Raw genomic sequence first — 20,160 nt, 5'->3', positions numbered from 1 at the left:
AAGGATTGTGCCCCACAAGATGGACAATGTGGATTAAGAGCGTGAAATACATTTTGACAAACTACAAACTACAAGTCTGATTGAATTTCACTCACACACATACATGACACTCAAGACAAATGTAAGATGTTACAAAACTAGATACAAATTGCACCACATGACATTGCTTAGTACAAAAAAATGACAAACTGTTGAAAAGTGGTAGAAACTAGCAGATATAGAATGTGTTTTTTTATATATAGTTTTTTAAACTGCACTTCGTAAGTCACTATACCAAAGATAGAGAGGCCTTCAAGCTTGTAAATGTATTCAAAACAACCCCAAATCCAGTCCCCCAGTATGGAAACTACTGCACTAACTTTTTGGATATTGCAAGAGCTCAGGGATGGTTCTCATTAATCTATAAAAATAAAATATGGTTGTGTTTGTTGAATATAGTTCCTTACCTATTGTGTAAAAGCAGGGCACTTTTATTAAAATAAATAAACTCTTGACCTGCTTTGAATGTAAAATGAATATTAATCTGCTGTTGGTGTCAGATTGTCTGCAGTGCTATTGCTAAGGAACATTCTCCTCTTTACCCGAGGACATTTGAATGATATGATGCAAAACTCCTCTCATTTGATTAACAAACTGCAACTGAGGCTTGTGAGGCTGCAGAGCTGAGACAGTGACCTTGTGCCCCCTGGACGTTACTGTAAATGTGTACATGGTGGTTCTTTGGAGCTCACACTGCCTAATGTCCTGATAACAGCCATCATCTTATATTAGCCAAGGAACTCCATATTCTGGGAGAAAACCAGCAATGCTTAAGACTGACAGAAATGGCCAATGACAGCCAGTTAACTAATCAATGAAATATGATATTTTTTTTACAAAGTACTTAAAAAAAATTTAAAGCCAATATTTGAAATGCCCAATTTGAATGTTACACCTTGTCAACCCGATCAGGATTATTGCTACTATAAAACTAATTATCAATGTCTTTTTAACTGGACTCCTCAAGGAGGGCCATACCTGCCATAATTTCATCTCAAGGACTGCAATGGGGATTGTTGAATAGCTTCCTGACACAGCAACCCACCTCTGGCAATTGATTGCCTAATGTACTGTTTCAAAGGGCACTAAATTGGCAAAAACAAAATGGCCTTCAGTTCAATAAATTTGTAGAGGGCACCAAGGCCACTAAACTTAGTCAAGGCCAAAATGTAGGACGTTGTGTAATTTTGCGAAGGATTCATATACAGTCAATTCTCATTAATTCAAATTTCAAGAGAACAGCAAAAAATGATTGAATTATCATTAATCTGAATTATCAGGATTCCAAGCCAAATGCAAATTGTTAGTTTTTATTGTAGTTACAGTAACACTGAATTCAAATTTCAATTACAGAACAATGAAAAGTATTATAAATTTAAAAGTACTGTGCATTTTATCTCCCACGACCTCCACGCTAATGATGCCCAGATCTACCTCCACCAAGTGTCTTAAAAAAATTCTCTAGCTGCAAAACAGGTAGACCTACTGATTAATAGTGCTTGAATTAGAAAAATTAGCATAAGGAACTGAAGATCCAGCTTGGAGTAAATCTTCTTTCTGTACTACCAAAGTTATCAATGAGAAATCTGAGAATTCTTATTCTGCATCAGGAGCTTGAAATTAGGAGTCAGTCAGTTGACACAAAGCATAAATCATTTTCCCAACTGACTGGTCACAATTTTCTGGCTCCTCCAATGATTCCAAGTCTTGGCTAGGACTGCCACTGTCACCAGTTTCTGCCACCAAAGCTGAAGCTGAAGCTTTACTTCAAATTTTACTTTAACACACAGCATTTGCATAAAATACAGCAATCCAATTTAGAACTAGTGCTCTCCTTGAAACCAAAATAAATAATATCAAAGAAAATCCACCTGTTGATTACACACACTCTGTACAGCAGGGACAGGAAAACAGTTTCAATTAAAGTTACTGTCTTTGTGAGACCATTCAAGGAGTTGAAATTATCTTGTTTGTTTTGTTCAGGAGTGGGATATTTCCGTTTCTAATCCTTGTGGTCAACTCATATTGACTGCAGTTACACTTATATTTTTAGCTTTATCTTTGAGAATACGCTTTCCTACCGTGATTTAAATTGGACATTTACATAAATTCTTTAGTGTGTCATAATCTAATCTATAATGATTTGTGGCTGTTTGAGCAAATGAAATACCTTCAGAACAGCTCACCAGAGTATGACAATGGTTTGTATGGTTATTTGTCATAAAAAAGCTGTTACAATATTGTATCATTACATACTGCATGTTAATAAATCTGATTAGTTTAAAAAGCCATATTGTATATCTGTGCCAAGATAAGGAGAACAAAGGAAGGAAACCAGACGTGCTACAAAAACAAAATAGAAAAAAAAAAAAAAAATCCACATCTTCACCAAGAACAATAATACCCAAAACATTGGGAATCAAAAATGCAGGTTAGTTTGATGTAATCAGCTACATCAGTCCAAACCTTCCAGGAATTCCTGATGTGGAGGATGTTTCTGCTTTTCGTCAAATGATGAATACTTTTAGGTCTCCCTGTTTTGAAACTTTCCCATACAGCTAATAAATGGCAACAGATACATGACAGAGCTAAATGCAGTCGAATCCCACTTTCACTGGTCACCCAAAGACTGAAGATAAGGGACGAAGTCTGGTTCCTCATCTGTTCTGGTCTATGGAATAGCCTCAATTTACTCCATCCACAAGTGAAGCATCATAGTTAGTTCAGTCTCAATGCTTTTGGTATTGTGGCTTTACTGGGACATTCCCAAAACCTTACCAAAGAAATGTAGGATTGCTGGTGTTGGAGGATAACAGATACAACCTGGAGAACATTCCTAGTCTTTGAAGCTACCTGCTGCCAGTCAAACACTGTGCATGTTCATAGGACTGGATTACACTACAGCTACAGGAAACCCACTTTAGCAGAACCCAAATCCTTTAACAAACACCTGTCCTAAAGCATGTGTATGGCAGAGCATATCCCCTTTGCTCAACATATTTCCTAGAATGGTAAGAGATGCCCCTATTCCTGCGGCGCATCTCTACTCTGGGGTCTCTCGAGAGCTTCCTTTCGACCGCCCCTGCTGGGTGTGGAGGACTTGCCCCCTTTCCCTCTGCCTCCACCCCCACCTCCCTGTCTTTTTCTCCTCTGCCCCTGCTGGCCCGCTTCCTCCTTGACAGCTTGTGCCCAGAGCGTATCAAAGCAGCCTGGCGCCTGGTAGCCTGGCTCGGCCGTGTCCAGGGGGTCCTTGGAGAGCAGCACCCAGATGGCGGGCACATTCCTCTTGACTGTGAGGATGTCGAGTCCAGCCTCAGGTACGAGCGGCTCCCACTGCTCCTCTATGTGCCGGTAGAGCAGCCGGGTGAGCTGGTGCAGCCCCTTGACGCGCCGCTTCAGGATCTCTACACAGGAAATAGTCTTGGCCACAGCCTTGCTGGTGCCGCTGAACAGGATGTGCCGTGCCGCCTCGCTCTCCATGCGCCCGATAGCGAAGCCCATCAGGTTGCGGATCTTGCTGCCATCCTTCACCTTCACCTCGGGAGTGTCGGGGGGAAGCCCTGTGAAGGGAGGGGGGCAGGGCAGCTCCACTGTACGAGCCTTGCGGTAATTCTCCATTTCTCAATCTCACACCCTGCAGCTGCTGAGAAACACAGGAGAACTTAAATCTTCAACATTATCATTTTAATGCAATGAAGCCCAGTGTTAGAAACGCACACCACTACTGCATACAATTTTGGGTTTCAGAACTCCCCGAAATGTATTATATTACTTAAATAATCAGGCCACTCTTAAATAAATTGTCCATCACCAATAAGTGCATGAATAACTAATATTAAACCTGCAGACTCAAGTGAGACTTTGTGATAAGTGTAGCATACTTTGATTAGTATGGTCAGTTCAGAGTTGATTTTAGCAGGAAACCGATTTCTGGCAGGTGGTCATTTCAATAATATATCTAAAAGGAGGGTCATTCTGAAACCCGGGACTGGATAAGAATAAATGTTAGTTTTTAACCCTGAAATCCTAAGAGTGTATAATAATTTACTTTTTTGTTTGGAGATTCTATTGGGCTTAGAGGGTAAATCGAACGATTTATACAGCAAATATCAATGTCAGACCAGTCTAGGCAGTCACAATTTCATAAAAAAAGAACCACCACCCCAGCCAGTTTTTCTGCATTGGTAGTAAATTGATAAATAAATGGCCAATTTATTTTTTTTAGTTTTTTCACTCCAAAGCCAGTGACTCGACAAATAAGATTTGGCTGGCAATACATCACATGCAAATGCGTTTCTTTGGCTTGCTTATACATACACTGTGCCATTTCAATGGTAACTAGCTTATACTTCAGCTATGGTTAACTTTAGCTTCATGGTACATGAAGCTAACTGCAGAGTAGTTCAACCCATTCCACATTTTCAGATGAGCTTGAATCAGTGTATATCTACAGTAACAAGGTCAGAAGGGTCTAAGAAGCTCTGAATAAAACCTGGAATGGGTTCAAATACTATGCAACAGGAGCTCAATTAATTTACAACCGTGCTTTGGCTCATCTTCACAAGAGCTCAAGTTTTATAATCTTTTTTCTAAAATCAGCTTTAACCTACAGGATTGAAAAGCCTACTTGTATACACTATCAAAAACTGATCTTCCGGCGATAAGCTTTCTTTGTGTATACAATAGTGAACAAAACATACATCTTCCTAATAACATTAAGTTAAATCTGGTCTTGTAAATAATTTGATCCAAGTCTGGGCTACACAGTCACGAAATGCCCATTTACACCAATGTTGTGCAAATTAAAGCACCATTACAGAGTTTTTTTTTTTTTTTTTTAATAATAAATAAAAACTGTTATTAAATGATTAGGTTAAATAAGTCAGGGTTAATGTTTCTTGACTTCCTCGTATGAAAGGTTGGGGTTGGGGCTAGAGGTAGTATTACAGGGGTGGCTCACCTTTCACAGACCAAGAGCCAAGAAAATAAAATGTACAGTGTAGAAAAGTTTATCACACACAATATTAAATGTAGCTGACCTTTCTTTTTTTCCCCAGTACATACTTAATATTGATATCCAAACAAATAAATTTTTAGTATATATAAAAAGCATAGTTCTGTTTTTGTTTCTTATTTGGGCGAGTAGCTAACTATTGTTTATTTTTTTATTAGAAAAAAACAACAATAAAATGTCCTTAGCATGCACGACACTATTTTCTTGAAATGTGGCTTGTACTCCATTGTGCTTGAAGGCAACAGTTTACTTAAGTGTGCATCAGTCAGAACAGATCTGTACTTGGATTTGACATGTTTGAGAGTAGAAAAAATGGACTCACAAACTTAGGTTGATCCAAACATTGAAATAAGGTGGAGGGCAGCATGCCTTATGTTTGGGTATGTTTTCCTTTGGCACAGCGCTCCAAAAGTGAAGCATTCCCTCTTTTAGAATAGACTTCAATCTGTCATCTTCCCGAAGTTCAATGATTTCCGTTTGAGAAGCTGCTTCATCAGTGACTAACGGGGACTTCAAACAGTCTGCTTCAGTGCTGAAAGGGTCAACCACAAATCTAATCTCAGGTCTTTTCAACTGAAGATCTTGAAATCGTCCATCAAAACTGTCTTGAGCTTGAAGCAGGGCTGAGTAGCGACGTATAAACTGTCTTGAGCTTGAAGCAGGGCTGAGTAGAGATGTATAAACTGTCAAGCTTGAAGCAGGGCTGAGTAGCGACGTATACTCTGTTGTAGTGCTTCTGCTGTATCACACACACACACACACACACACACACACACACACACACACACACAACTTATTCATTGTGTAATTAAATATATGGGAAGTTCGAAGAGCCGCATTTCGACCGCAAAAAAATGCCTTTAAATACAAACAGTTCAAACACCAATCAATAACTTACAAACATGGCAAATTTAAAGATGTGTTCTCATCATGAAAGAACACGTATTTATATAAGCATGCGTTTTAAAAGATTACAGCTCTGTCCGTTTATTTAGAAAGCGCAGATTTCTTGAATAATAATAACTTGCATTGCTGCCTTGTCGATTTATGCTATAACTTTTCAACAGTGACTGGGAAAAGATAGCTCTGCACATAATTGTACGGGGAACAGAATTCGATACAACACCTGTACGACGCCAACTCGTGTGTGAATAGACGTTGTTAGTATGTTCCGCAACTTAGGATACAGATATAAAAATGTAAGTGAACAGGGCTTAAACTACACACCCAATACGTCTGCCAGATATGAAACAATACAAGAACTCACCTCGTCAAAGCTAATCTAATAAAAATGCTTTCCACTCTACCACAGCTCACGATGCAACATGCTGTGCACAGTCCCACTGTAGCCGTAAAGCTGTCTTTCTTCCTTACGTAAAATCAGCCAGCACATTGCTGTAAAATGTTGCGGTTTCACAGTTGTGGAGGTGGGAGTTGTAGTTTTTATTGTTGAAAAATACGCCACACGTAGGTGGTCCAATGTATTCCATGTTATTTCGCAACCAATACATTTGTATATTTACGGGGCAGTCCGCACATGGACATTTTATTTTCATTTAACAGCTGATGCTTATTGGCCCTGCTTTTAACAGAGATGGGAATGTGATTATTTAAACTATGATGTCCGCATGCTAAACTGTTTAAAAGAAGCCAGCGCCAGTTAAATTAATACCAAACTATATAATCATATAAAATCATTCCTGATGAATTTTGTGGATATAGTCCATTGCTTCCTAAGGGTGTGACCTGTAGCATATTTCCTGCTTCAGTAAGTATGTCGCAGCCCTTCTGCAGAACTAAACTGCTGTATTTTTGAGGCAGTTCTACTGCAGATTACCTATATTTGTCGAGTACCACTGAATTATACAGCATTAAACAAGTTAGATTTTACACTTTGGAATTAACACTGGGCAAACTGCCCATATAATATTTACTAGGGAAAGGGAATGTTGCCTGCAAAAACAGGCCACTGTGTCCAGTATTACTGCAGCATTTTATTTTTAAAATAAAGAATATATTTATCTACACTATTTAAGCAGATCAGAAATACACACCCACACTTAAAAACAATTGCATTGTTTTCTAATTGAATATGTGCTATTATTATGGTGACCAGACGTCCCAATAAAATCAGGATCATCCCGATATTAAGGTTCTTGTCACATTTGTCATGATTTTTTGAGTAAACGTTGAAAATCCATGCGTAAAGTGTGAAATGTTGATTTTCTCGTTAGGATAATTCTGTAGTATGTGTCTGATGCACTGTCTCGCGGTACAACAGTATACTACTGGTTTACGGCGACTTGTTTCAGTGATTTTTGTTTGCATCTATGCGGATATCCAATTACGTTAACCTGCAGTCATATGCGTCAGGTGTTTTTGGTGCGTGAGTCTATGCGTCCAGGGACCGGGCGCGGTTTTACTGGCGAAGTGTCATGAAAACGAAGCAGTATTGAGCTGATTAAGTGCGAAACGCAAGTAAAAATTAATTTCAGCATGCGCTGCAAGTGTTCTAGTTATGTTATCGGCACCGGCAGAAAGGATGTTATGCGCATGGCCAAGTCATCCAAGAAGTACGAGACCGCCGGTGCTGACAGTTAAAGGGTATACGATCTACAGTACATGGCATGTGCACGCTCTATTTTATATACGAATTTTTATTATAACCCTAACACTAACGCCCCCATTCCCTTAATAGAGGGATTGCCTGGCCATGTGAATGAGGTCTTTATTTTGAAACTTATTACAAGGAGAACACCAACTCTCAGTGCTGGACTAGTCATAGACTGAGAAGGTGTACAGTAACTCTTAACACCATGCACTGCACATAATGTATTCCCGACAGCCCATCTCACCCACACAAACCAGCCTATGTGGCTATGTTCTCCCTATAGACCCAGGGGACATTTTCGACCTGAAAAAAGGACCAGGGGTCACAAATGGAGATTAGATAAAGGGGCATTCAGAACAGAAAATAGGAGGCACTTTTCACACAGAGAATTATGAGTGTCTGGAACCAACTCCCCAGTAATGTTATTGAAGCTGACACCCTGGGATCCTTCAAGAAGCTGCTTGATGAGATTCTGGGATCAATAAGCTACAACCAAACAAGCAAGATGGGCTGAATGGCCTCCTCTCGTTAGTAAACTTTCTTATGTTCTTATATCCTGGAGTGCAGGGGGATGGAAAACATTTTATTCCACAAGAACCTCACCGATTTGGAAGCTTGACACTTAAAGATAACTTTCTTAACTAATAGAGAACCCTGACTAGGAGGCCATACCATCTGTTAGTTGCTTGCATTAGGAATACTGTATACTACCAAGATAATAAACAATATTCAGGGTTTTATTCCAATGAGAAAGCAGTAAACAATACCTTTTTAAAATATTTAAATCTTTCCTTCTGTTTTTGCTAGTCTCACATACGCTGACTAGCATTAATCTTAGAATATCCAGTGTTGCTTTAGGAAATGAAGTAAGATATGTGAAACCATCTGAACGTTCTGTTGTTATTTACAGGTTGTAGCGCCCTCTAATGGAGATTCCTGAGTGATGAATGAAAGCTTTGAATTTTCAAATACAACCGTAAGTAAAGAAATCTAACAAACAAACAAACGAGTGGGATTTAATAAGTTATGTTTAATGTGGTCCTTTATAAAATACAGTTTTAGTTCTGATGAACAACAGGTATATTATCAGTCATCATACCTAAAGGGTGCAGATAGACATTTCTGATCCAGTCCCCCTCTGTTGACTCTCAGCTGAATAGCTTTCATTTCTCTTTCCCATTTACGAAGGAGAATGCATGGCTATATGAGCCCTATACTGTTACAATACCCTACCCTACAGCCGTCACTAACAGTGCAGTGCACTGCTGCGGAGAACAGTGGCCAGCAAAGTAGTAAGCACTCTGTCTAAAATTAACAAAAAGACATTGTGTGCACATATATACACACCATGTACACATAACTATACAAGCACTCAGGAAGGGGAAAAGTGTGCTTTTTTATTTTATTTTTTTTAGGGAGAGTTGTTCAGAGAATGGCATGATGACATCACTCCTCCAACACCTTCACTTGCTGGATGCTTCCAACAACCTCAGCATCTCATCCCACTGCGAAAACTGCTTGGACAGGAGGAACATCTTCCAGCAGACATTAAGGAGAATATTTAAATAACATTATCAGATGTAGAACATTGTAAAAGTTTTGTGTACATGTGAAAATGGTTAATTACTTGTGGACAGGCACACAGATGTGCAATCTCAAACAGTTACTGGCCTCTGCATGTACCGAAGTCTGAGTCTGAATCGCTTGCTAAACCTCAGTCGGCCCTTCTGCACACAAGAAACAAACTATACAAGGTAACCTGACTAGGAAGTAAACATTTTGCAGTTTAGTTCATATTTTGTGGAAACAAGTAGATCAAAAAACAAAAAATGTCACGGGGGTGGGGGGATGGCGGAGGACGGACGGACTACATTAGGTTTACCAGACATCCCGGGAAAACTGTGATTGTCAGTTTTCAGTCTCAATTTTTTGTCCTGGTTGGAAACATTAAAATTGTTAATCGTCCCGGTTTTGCTATTATGTGTGTGTGTATATATATATATATATATATATATATATATATATATATATATATATATATATATATATATATATATATATATATATTTAACTGTATCGGCATGCTTAGCAAGTTAATAGCATAGTAATGTACAGGTTGTGTGTTAGCGCCATTCCAAAATAAAATAAACTATTTTATGGATTATTTGTTTAATCATTCTGATTATGTGTATACCATGTTTAAATGGTAATAGCTCATTTCTTTTTTGTGTGAATGCATCCTTAAGCAACCACATTAGTACTAGTGTGTTTGAGAACATAAACAAAGCATGCCCATGGCACAGAGAGCGCAAACATCACTTCAAACTAAATGAAATTTGTATATATGCAAGAGGAATATTTATGCCAAAAAGTCTACAATCTGCAGGTATAAAATCAAATGGTTTCTCGGAAATGTTGAAAGTGTGGCAGGCTTACCTACTTAACATGATGACTACTACTAATAAACAATAATAAAAGTAGTATAAAATTTAACTTAGGAGGCCTGGTTGAATAAAAACATTTGAAATGATCAGTGAAAAATAAACAAATAAGGGTAACCACCACAAGGCCAAAGATTGCATGACATATTGATCCAGCTGGGAGGGATGATTATTAGGAAATAGGGTGCAGGATGCATGCTGCTAATAATGCTACAGTACTGAACACATCTATGTGTTCTGTTTCAGGAGCTTGCTGTAAAGGATACCATCTTGTTGTAGTCTTCAAACAGCACCTCCACATCATCGGTCAGGTCTTTACATTGGTCCTGTTGAAGACAATGATGGAATCAGCCCATGCAGCTCAGAACTTAACCCCTTTCAATGATTATTCCTTTTCAGGATTTTGTAGAGATGCAACAATTAATGGATTACTCTCTCATGGGTTTTATTTTTGTCCTGGTTCCCTCTTTGGAGCCTCACATCTATTTATATTACTAGCAAATGCTATTTATGTTGCAGTTGGAGGCTTTTGTGAAGAGTCTACATTTTGTTTATGCTTTGCTTTTTAACACTAAAGTGTTCCCAATGCATCGATTAGTGCTGATTATTACCACTCTCTATTATTAGGAAACTGATTTCTTTGCACTTTTACTATTTTTTTAAGACTTTAGAAGACAGTGAGATAGCTCATACAAACTCCCCTTAAAACACACAACAATAACATAAAGAACTGTGTATTCCTTACACATATGTGGTCTTAGTTGTATTAATATAATTAACATGCATTTGACTCTTTCCAGCACAGGGCTAAAAGCTACCCATGATGAAGATTAGGGAACTCAATCAATTTAGCCTAGAGCAAATAAGGGGTCAGGAAAACTTGACTGGAGTTCGAGTAAAATCCAAAAGTAATCACAGAAGCATCTCCATGGTAATCACAAAAGCATAGAATGTTAAGTTACAGTCCCCTTTTACCATCATATACCTAACTGATGTAATTTTGTTTTACATAAATCTATACCCCAGCTCAAATAAGTTGTTATATTTATGCTGTAGTGCTAAAATACAGATATGGTGTTTTGCCTAAAAAGACAAGTTTAAAGACATTCAATGAAAAACAAATATGCATATATTAGTATATTAGATTGGTTTACTCATCTGTGGAGTTATCTTTCCTAAACCTGTACACTCGTGTGCAGTGTTGAAACAGTTAAAAATGGAAAGATTGGTTTATTCCTTACAATAAGAACATACCTGCTGCTGGACGTGTATCTGTGAGAGGGACTGCAGCTTGTATGCATGCTCAGGGACCACTGTTCAGGACAAAGAGAACACTTTCATTTTGACCAGTTAGCCGTGCTGTATGGTTTAAGACATGTTTAGCCATGCTGTATGGTTTAAGGCATGTTCTTAGCTTCTTCTGAATTGCACTTAAGTGTCTGACTGAATAAAAGCTTCTACCACAACCACCTTCACATTGCTACTTTAAAATGCACACAAACCGGAGCTATGCTCTAGACAATTAATAAATAAGTATATATGTTCACTGTTTGTTTGGCGACCGCCACCCTTGTTCCATTGACATTCAACAGAACTCTAGAAACAAATGACTACAATAAGTTACTAATGTTGGGCTGCGTCATAAAAAATCAATAAAAGTAAGGCAAACAATGACATGCAGATGTACCAAATGTCCTTCACCACCTGTAAAGATTTAACATGGAGTGTCTCACTTTTTTTTTTTCATTTAGCATTGTAATTGTCAATAGAAAACACATCTTTTAATGTTTGAAAGTACTGCTTGCTGAGCAGTTTGCCAGTGTGCACTGTACCTTTAATGTGCGAGCTGTCCAGCAGGGGGTGCAGTCCACTCAACTGCTCCAGGAGGCTTGCCTGTGAGAGGATGAACTCCTCCTCTGAGAGAAAGTGATAGCATTCATATTAGCAGGTCAATACACGATAATTAGAGCTCTTAAATACAGGTAGTTGCAACAAAAAAGAAGCCTGCTGATTTCAACCTTTTAGTTTCTTCAGAGTATGTCGCTTTAGACCAGTGGAACTCACTTGTGGCCCTTAGTCCATTCCTATCTAGGACCTTGTTCAAACCAGATCCCTGGTGGTTTAACTGCACCCGAGGATATGTGTATTTTCATAGAGGGGAGGGGGGGATTATCTTTTCAAGACACTATGTGAGTGAAATGTATTTTGGGCGAGTAAAATGCAACATTGCCTTGAAGTTATGAGTACTTTCAGTACATATTGTACATACTTTAATGCTAACTTATGGGGTATGGAAATATTGTGAACAAACTTTCAACTTCCAAGCTACTTCCAAGCTAATGTTTGATCTAATAACATTAAAAGTGAATGCACAGACTCATGGTGATGTTCAAAGAGGAATCTTTTACTTTCAAAAACTTTTTGTGAATAAATTATTTTATTGTCTTTGTAATTTCATTTCTACACAAGTATGGTTATAATTCAATAATATCAAATTCTCAATTCACAATCAGATAATCAATTCACAAAAAAACTAGTCCCTTTTCTAAGAAACTGCATCTTCTCTATTTGATTTCTTTCTCTCTCACTCCCTCCCCCTCCAGTGTCCAATCTGCAAACCAGGCCCTTCCTGTATGAAAACATTACATACCTCAATATTCAGTGACTCAATTTTTTTTTCAAACTATTTAATTTCTTACCATTTAATATGACATGGTATTTGTTCTGTATATATTTTTTTCCTACTGCAGTTTCTGCTTGGATCATTAGTGTGCTGTGATTAACAGATACTAGGACAATTTTTCCAACCACTTTCTACTTAAACTATTACTATTAAAAGGTGGTGAAATGGCCTTTTCACAGAATCAGCTTTTTTGAGTTTTGTTTTGAAGCTGCCCTGGTTTCAGAAACAGGAATTTCCTTCTAAAGTAGTTATTAAGTATAGTAAACAGTAATTCATGTAGGCAAACCCTTAAAGTTTCTCAGAGTAGTTGTATTTCCAAATTCCCCCTTTAACATGCAGTAAGCTGACGGGTATCACTTAAAAAGGAAAGGAACCTGTTAAAAATGTGTTAATTACATGATGAAATTTCCTTCCTATTCCATTATTTTGAATCTACATTTTTCGATACCAATCAATGACCACGAGAAAGCATCTTCTGACTATCTGATTAGATAACTACAGATTTTAAGAAGACTAATTTCTTTGCTGATCTTGGCTGGAGTTTATTTTTTGAGTCAACAGTACAGGCTGAGACATGGATCAAGCTGTAATGATTGTGAAAACAAATAAGATTAAATCGTATTCCTTTTCTGATCAAATTAAATGTTGTCACTTCTTTACTTACGAAAGGAATACTATTTAAATCTTCCTTAATTTGTTTAAGTGATATCTGTTGGCTTAAAAATATGTTAAAAAGAACATTTGGAAATAAAACTATTTAAAGAAACTTAAAAGGGATTGACCCCACCCCACTTTGTTCAATAAAATATACTATTTCTATAATACATTTAAAACAGAAATAAAAATAAGGGACCACCAAATTAAAGCCTCTAAGACAGCTTATTTAGATATTTTTAAAGAAGGTAAAATTAAATGAGGACAGAAGTCTTCTTTTTTTATTGTTTTAAACTATTTGTATCATACAGTTGGACTACTTAACTATCAATGTAAATGCAATTTGTACAGTAATTAAATGGGCACATGGAGACCTGAAACTATTATATTTCATTATTGCTTAAAACAACATAAAATGTATACTTAAAGAAATAAAAAAAAAACATTCTGAAACCTTTTAAATGTGAAAATAAGTAGTTCACAAATTATGTGAACTCTCTTTGCTTTATTTTATGTGTTTTTTTTTCTTCTTGGGCTCCCAAGTGGCGCATCCAGTAAAGGCGCTCCGTGTGGAGTGCAGGATGTGCCCTATAGTCTGGACGTCGCGAGTTCGAGTCCAGGCTATTCCTTTGCTGACCGAGGACGGGAGCTTCCAGGGGGTGGCGCTCAATTGGCCGAGCGCTGCCCGGGGGGAGGGAGGGTTAGGTCGGCCAGGGTGTCCTTGGCTCACTGCACACCAGCGACCACTGTAGTCTGGCCGGGCACCTGCGGGCTTGCCTGTAAACTGCCCGAGAGCTGCGTTGTCCTCCGACACTGTAGCTTTTGGGTGGCTGCATAGCGAGTCTGCAGTGTGAAAAAAAGTGGTCGGCTGACAGCACACGCTTCGGGGGACAGCGTGTGTTCGTCTTCGCCCTCCAGAGTCAGCGCAGGGGTGGTAGCGGTAGAGCTGAGCCTAAAAATAATTGGGCATTCCAAATTGGGAGAAAATAATAAAAAATAATTGGCAACGACTAAATTAAAAAAAAAAAAAAAAAATTAAAATGTTTTTCTTCTTGTTTGATTTCCATAAAACGTTGTTCTGTGATTTCTCCAGATTTTAGTAATGTGATTTAATAAAAAATGAACTGTGACTTTCTTATTTATTTATACTCATTAACACTGTTTTTCATTAAAAAGTCATTGCTGCAGAATTTTGCTGAAAACACTCTTTTTTCTTTGAAGATTTTAGGAAATTTTACCGCGGATTTCCGTGGGGACTACCTTTAGTCACATCTGGCGTCACTGTATTGTAATAACTTATGGTAGTAACACAGCAGCCAGCATGAAAATACAATATTCTGTTATCGGCGCAACGATGCTCGGGGATAAAAAAACAGGACAAAATGAGCTTCCCAAGAAAAGTACTCCAAAAGTGTGACTGCCCCGTCCAAAACTTTACAATTGACCATTGAAACACTGGGAACCAACAAAGTACAAGAAGCTCGATAACATGCAAACTCAAGCTGTACAGCAATTCTTTACGCATTAAATGTAATTATCAAATGCAAGTCATATTTTTTGAATGCGTAAACCAAGCAGTACACAGCTAATCTGGAGCATTGCATACATGACACACACAAGTGGAGAAATATACACTCATACCTGCAAGGATGAATTCCACTTTCATGGCATCTGGAACAGAGATCTTGTCAATGAACTGAGGGTCCAGGTACTTCAACAAATCATCAACTTGAGACAGAGACAAAAAGAGACCTGATCGTGTGCAAATACGCGGCAGAAAAACATACATTTTGGCCAGTATTGTGTCTGAATACATTAAAATCGGCCAGCTCATTAATTAGAAAATTGCTAGCGTTATTAAGAAAACAGTAAGTGGAAATACTCTACTAGAAATCCTGATTTCTGTATGGCTTTTCACCTTGCTTCCCAGGACCCCTTTGAAAGGAGAGGTTTTCTTGGTAAAGTAACTTTGGAATAAAATCAAGTTTGCCAGGTACATACAAAATGACAGTTATCAATATACAGTAATGAAAAAAATAGATCACCATGACTTATGAACTTTCATCACAAATTGAAAATCAGTTCTCTAGATATACATAAAAATATAATTATGATATATAGAGAGATGGACAGACAGACAGAAATACTGATCGCCTCCATATACCCCCTTTGTATGGTGCTATTGATAATTGTTTTAGAGAATGTCCTTTACGGTTATCTAGATATAAGTAAAAATCTAAAGTGTGACAGATGGATGAATACACACATTTACATATGTACATACTGCCGCACCCACTATTACCTCATTGCCTGGGATATGCACCCCCATCAGGGGATAATAAACATCACTTACTTTTCTTGTGCAGTATCTTGACACGCTCTCTCTTGTTAGCAGTGTTGCCTAAGGAAGCCTGGACTTTAACCAGAGCATCAGCACACTGGCAAGAAAACACAGAAAGAGAGTCTTAAATTGTTCACATTTTAGGTTACATAAAGTAGTGTATTCGAGGACCTGCTACGCTCCGTATTTGTGTTGTGATTTTGAAATGGGGGGAAAAAACACACAAAAAAATCTATATAATAAAACTAGCAAGAAATGCCTTAGTAGGAGCATACAAAACAATCCAGGGGTATATGAAATATTTGAGGCTTAAGCTTTGTACACATATTTGCCATTAGTTACTTATTACAATTATTTTTACCAGGTAAAACTCTTGAGATGTAACATATTGTTTTTCTCTCAGTTATCTGGAACAATAAGGCTGCATTATTCATACAAAAAGTTACCACAAAAAACGCATTCACAGACGCATAGACAAATATTCAGTATATATTCAGTATCCAAATACAGACTCACTGTTCATGCATTAACGACAATCATAACAAAGTCTAACCAGATAGATAAAACTATAGGAAACCAGGGCAGCACAATCACTGTGGCTAGTGCCTTAGTTATTCGCTGAAATATCTGTCTTCCCTTAAGATTGTACTTTTTAGAATTGTGATTGAGCGTTCTGAAGTTCTGGATCATCTATCCTGCTACAACTTAGGTTTAGAAATACAGGAACTCGTAATATATCGTCAGCAAGCTTAATGATACGATATATCTGCAGACTTGAGTATTATTACATACAAAATACATTTAGTTCTTATTGCTTAAGTAGTATCCTACGTTTACACCATAAAACACATACCTTTTAAATCAAAGAAAAGCATGTAGACACTGAACGCTTCCAAATCTAGCTATCTCAGTCACGGCCCCACCCGATAATGAACAACACCGACACTGACAGCTACACAATAACCTTAATAAACGTAATTAAATAAATAACACCACGTATATCATGTTACAGCATATGTCATGTCATATAATTCTTATTATAACTAAACTGCCGTATGCATCTGTAGTGTTAGACCTGCATACTGGGAAAGGAAGAAAATAAAAACGCCTCAGCTGTCACGTCAAGATGCATTTGTAACTTTAGTACTGTTTTAAGAATCTGCGTTTATTCGAAACCCCTGTGACTCCACTACCTTCGCCAATCTGCTGCCCCTGACTCCTCGGTCGCCATACAGCTTCCTTTCCAGGTCATCAATCCGCAGCCGTAGGCTCTCAATACCTGTTTCGCTATCCATCTTTACTAGCAAATATATTGTTGTTACTAGCTAGACTACAACAGGAGCCGGAAACTGATCATAGGCACTTGCAGGCTGTGTGAAGCTAGCAACAGTTGCTGGTGTCGTATACACATTTTCCCATCCCAACTTCCGGTTCCGTCGCAGGATTTCATATCACAGTAGCGGAAAGCTCCGATGGAAGCATAACTTCCGAGGTTTTTTGTTTGTTTTGTTTTGTGTTTCCGGAGGGTGAAGTGAAACTCTTTGGTGAAACTTAATCAATCGTCGAAACACCGTCGCAGAACTTGATATCACAATAGCAGAAAGCTATTGTGTGATCAAGCTAAAGCTATTTTTTTATATATGAATCTCTTTAGACAATGTTAAGCTTGGTATTGCTTTATTTTATAATTTTGTCAATAAAACGTAATTTTTCAACATGAAAACATTGTCTGTGCTGTTAATTATATATTTTGTCACGACATGTAATTTTGTTAAAACATTGTTCTTGTTTCCGATAGAGTTGCGTCTATTACACGAAATAAAACCAGCCAGTGAATAAATGTAGAATGAGTACATTGCTAAACACCGTTTTAGCGATTGATTAACTTTCCCCTGTGGCAAAAAAATTCTACGACGCAACCAGGTGTTGGAAAATTTGTACGGTGGGAACTGTTGTATATGACACGTGTCACAATGAGCAACTTCCGGTAGGAGAAGCGCACATTAACTTAAAAATAAAAGCCCATTGTACATACATTAAACACTAAAATACATACAGACAGCTTATCTATATGAATATAATATGAACATTTTTAAAAATACTTTCTTATCTGCTCAAAAATAATCAAAATAATTACTTTTTTTTAATATATCACAAATAATGCCCTGAATAAAACGTGTTTAAAATACAGAATACTAATGGAGCATACATATTGTGCATTAATGAAAAGTCTAAGGATTGTAAATCAAAAAAGGGGTGAAATGTAAACTAGAGACATGGGGGGGGGGGGGGGGGGGGGCTAGAAAATATTGTTTTTATATATTATTAGGGTTACCATATGGCTCTAGATTAACCGGACGCTTTGAGACCGACCGGAATTTCAAAATTCCCCCTAAATTTAAAGTAATTCACGTATAAATGAGCTCCACCTTTGCTAAGATTAATCCTGCTGTGGTGGAATTGCATGGGCGCAGCAAACAATTCACACTGATCAGCTGCTTCTGATCATATCTTAATGAACGAATAGCTAATTTATCGATAGAGCAACGAGATGATGATGAAATTGTATTTGCAGAATAATATGGGCGATTGAATTTTAACAAACAGAAAAAAATAGCAACTGGCTGCAATTCATTCTTGGTATAATACAATTATTTGACGCGCATACGGGTATTTAAGCACCATTATTAATTGTAGCTAAGGATGGTTCATTTACACCTTCATTTATTTCAATTTAGGGGCAAGTTTGAAATCCCCTTCAATTTAGGGGCAAGTTGTCTCACAGCGTCCGGTTAATCTGCAGCCACATGGTAACCCTATTATTATTATTATTATTATTATTATTATTATTATTATTATTATTATTATTATTTATTTCTTAGCAGACACCCTTATCCGGGCGACTTACAATAGTTACAAGATATCACATTATTATAAGATATAAGATGCATGTCATTATAAATGTTGCTGGGGTTTTAGTATGGAGCAGAGAGCTGAAAACAGGCAAAGTTCGCTTATGAAGCATTCATACAGCCCATTTCTGAAAAATTAATTAATATATATCTCTAATCAGTAAAACCCCAGAAGAAAATTTCATTACCAGTTCCTTCAACTTTTGTGAAAATCTTGGATGTTTTCTTAAAATATTTCTTTAAAATATACATATATACTTATTTATTTAAAATTTAGTATTCACCAATTATTTTATTATTTTCTCCCAATTTGGCATATCCAATTATTTTTTAGGCTCAGCTCACCGCTACCACCCCAGCTCTGACTCGGGAGCGGTGAAGACGAGCACACGCTGTCCTCCGAAGCGTGTGCTGTCAGCCGACCGCTTTTTTGCACACTGCAGCCCCGCCATGCAGCCAACCCAGAGCTACAGCGTCGGAGGACAACGCTGCTCTGGGCAGCTTACAGGCAATCCCGCAGGTGCCCGGCCAGACTACAGGGGTCGCTGGTGCGCGGCGAGCGGAGCATACCCTGGCCAACCTAGCCCCCCCACCCCTCATTTTGTGTGGGTGTGTGTGTGTGTTGGAAAGATAACCAGACAAACAAGTAGCTAACATAAGAACATAAGAAAGTTTACAAACGAGAGGAGGCCATTCAGCCCGTTTGGTTGTTAGTAGCTTATTGATCCCAGAATCTCATCAAGCAGCTTCTTGAAGGATCCCAGGGTGTCAGCTTCAACAACATTACTGGGGAGTTGGTTCCAGACCCTCACAATTCTCTGTGTAATGTCTAATGCGCGGCGTAATTCAGAATGTGCACGACAATATTCAGAGTCATTCATTTTCTACTTAGTAAGCAGACACAGACATTTAAATACCACAGCCCCCCCCCCCCCCCCCCATGACTATGAATTCAGTAATCTGCATTGGTATGGACGATTTTTTTCCTAAATCAGAACTGTATAGCAATGCATTTCCTGACAAGTACGGCAAATACGTCCTGAGGAAAACTGTAATGACTTGTGCATGTAAACGTCGCCAGTGTTACATTTTTGTACCTGTAAAGAGAGTCAGTGCACGGTAAGAGAGACAGTGAAGAGTCAGATGGTTAAGACATCGGGTGTAGTAATATAAATTCTGTCATGACTGGCAGAGTGGGGGAGCAAGGTGAAGGACGCATAAAGTATAGCACTGAGAAGAAAGAGAAAGAAAGAGTTCTAAAGTGTATAATTAAGGAAAGGGTTTTTGTTGCGCACCGACTGACTAAGGAGTCTGAGAGTGGCTGTTGCCCTGATTGTCATGTTGAGACTGAAATGGCAAGCTGAAATTGATTTACATCATGTTGCTGCCCCTTTGGCTGGAGCCAGATAGAGAAGACTGCAAATTCAGGAAAGCAGAGTTCTCTTGCCTAGCCTTGCTCTTTCCT

The 20,160-nt window shown here is 38.1% G+C and overlaps 2 protein-coding genes across 3 annotated transcripts; both read right to left on the bottom strand.

Moving 5' to 3' along the window:
* Nucleotides 1-1,333: 1,333 nt before the first annotated feature.
* LOC117400579 (ribonuclease P protein subunit p25-like protein) lies at nt 1,334-6,478 on the bottom strand. 2 transcript variants are annotated; one of them, XM_034000738.3, is made up of 2 exons: nt 6,321-6,478; nt 1,334-3,682 (listed from the first exon to the last, which is right to left on the bottom strand). In XM_034000738.3, the coding sequence occupies exon 2, from the start codon at nt 3,655-3,657 to the stop codon at nt 3,064-3,066; it is 594 nt and encodes a 197-aa protein (XP_033856629.2). In that variant the 5' UTR covers nt 3,658-3,682; nt 6,321-6,478; the 3' UTR covers nt 1,334-3,063. The 2 variants fall into 2 exon arrangements, with proteins under 2 accessions (XP_033856629.2, XP_033856630.2); XM_034000739.3 differs by having other exon boundaries at nt 1,334-3,679.
* Nucleotides 6,479-8,674: 2,196 nt separating this feature from the next.
* On the bottom strand, nt 8,675-17,211 carry LOC117400580 (dynactin subunit 3-like). Its single transcript, XM_034000740.3, has 7 exons — nt 16,977-17,211; nt 15,796-15,880; nt 15,084-15,170; nt 11,938-12,021; nt 11,360-11,418; nt 10,372-10,431; nt 8,675-9,199 (listed from the first exon to the last, which is right to left on the bottom strand). The coding sequence occupies exons 1-7, from the start codon at nt 17,076-17,078 to the stop codon at nt 9,128-9,130; spliced, it is 549 nt and encodes a 182-aa protein (XP_033856631.1). The 5' UTR covers nt 17,079-17,211; the 3' UTR covers nt 8,675-9,127.
* Nucleotides 17,212-20,160: the final 2,949 nt, after the last annotated feature.

Source organism: Acipenser ruthenus, chromosome 4 (assembly GCF_902713425.1).
Source record: "Acipenser ruthenus chromosome 4, fAciRut3.2 maternal haplotype, whole genome shotgun sequence".
Classification (NCBI taxonomy): domain Eukaryota; kingdom Metazoa; phylum Chordata; class Actinopteri; order Acipenseriformes; family Acipenseridae; genus Acipenser; species Acipenser ruthenus.
The sequence above is the reverse complement of the archived record's forward strand: the minus strand, read 5'-3'. Positions and strand labels throughout refer to the sequence as shown.

What these genes read in the sequence shown, in the direction of transcription:
- LOC117400580 (XM_034000740.3), bottom strand. Translation starts at nt 17,078, where the DNA reads ATGGATAGCGAAACAGGTATTGAGAGCCTACGGCTGCGGATTGATGAC. An exon ending in GGGGCAGCAGATTGGCGAAG is followed by an intron (nt 15,881 to 16,976) that starts GTAGTGGAGTCA and finishes TTTTCTTGCCAG; the next exon opens with TGTGCTGATGCTCTGGTTAA. An exon ending in CAAGATACTGCACAAGAAAA is followed by an intron (nt 15,171 to 15,795) that starts GTAAGTGATGTT and finishes CTCTGTCTCAAG; the next exon opens with TTGATGATTTGTTGAAGTAC.
- LOC117400579 (XM_034000738.3), bottom strand. Translation starts at nt 3,657, where the DNA reads ATGGAGAATTACCGCAAGGCTCGTACAGTGGAGCTGCCCTGCCCCCCT.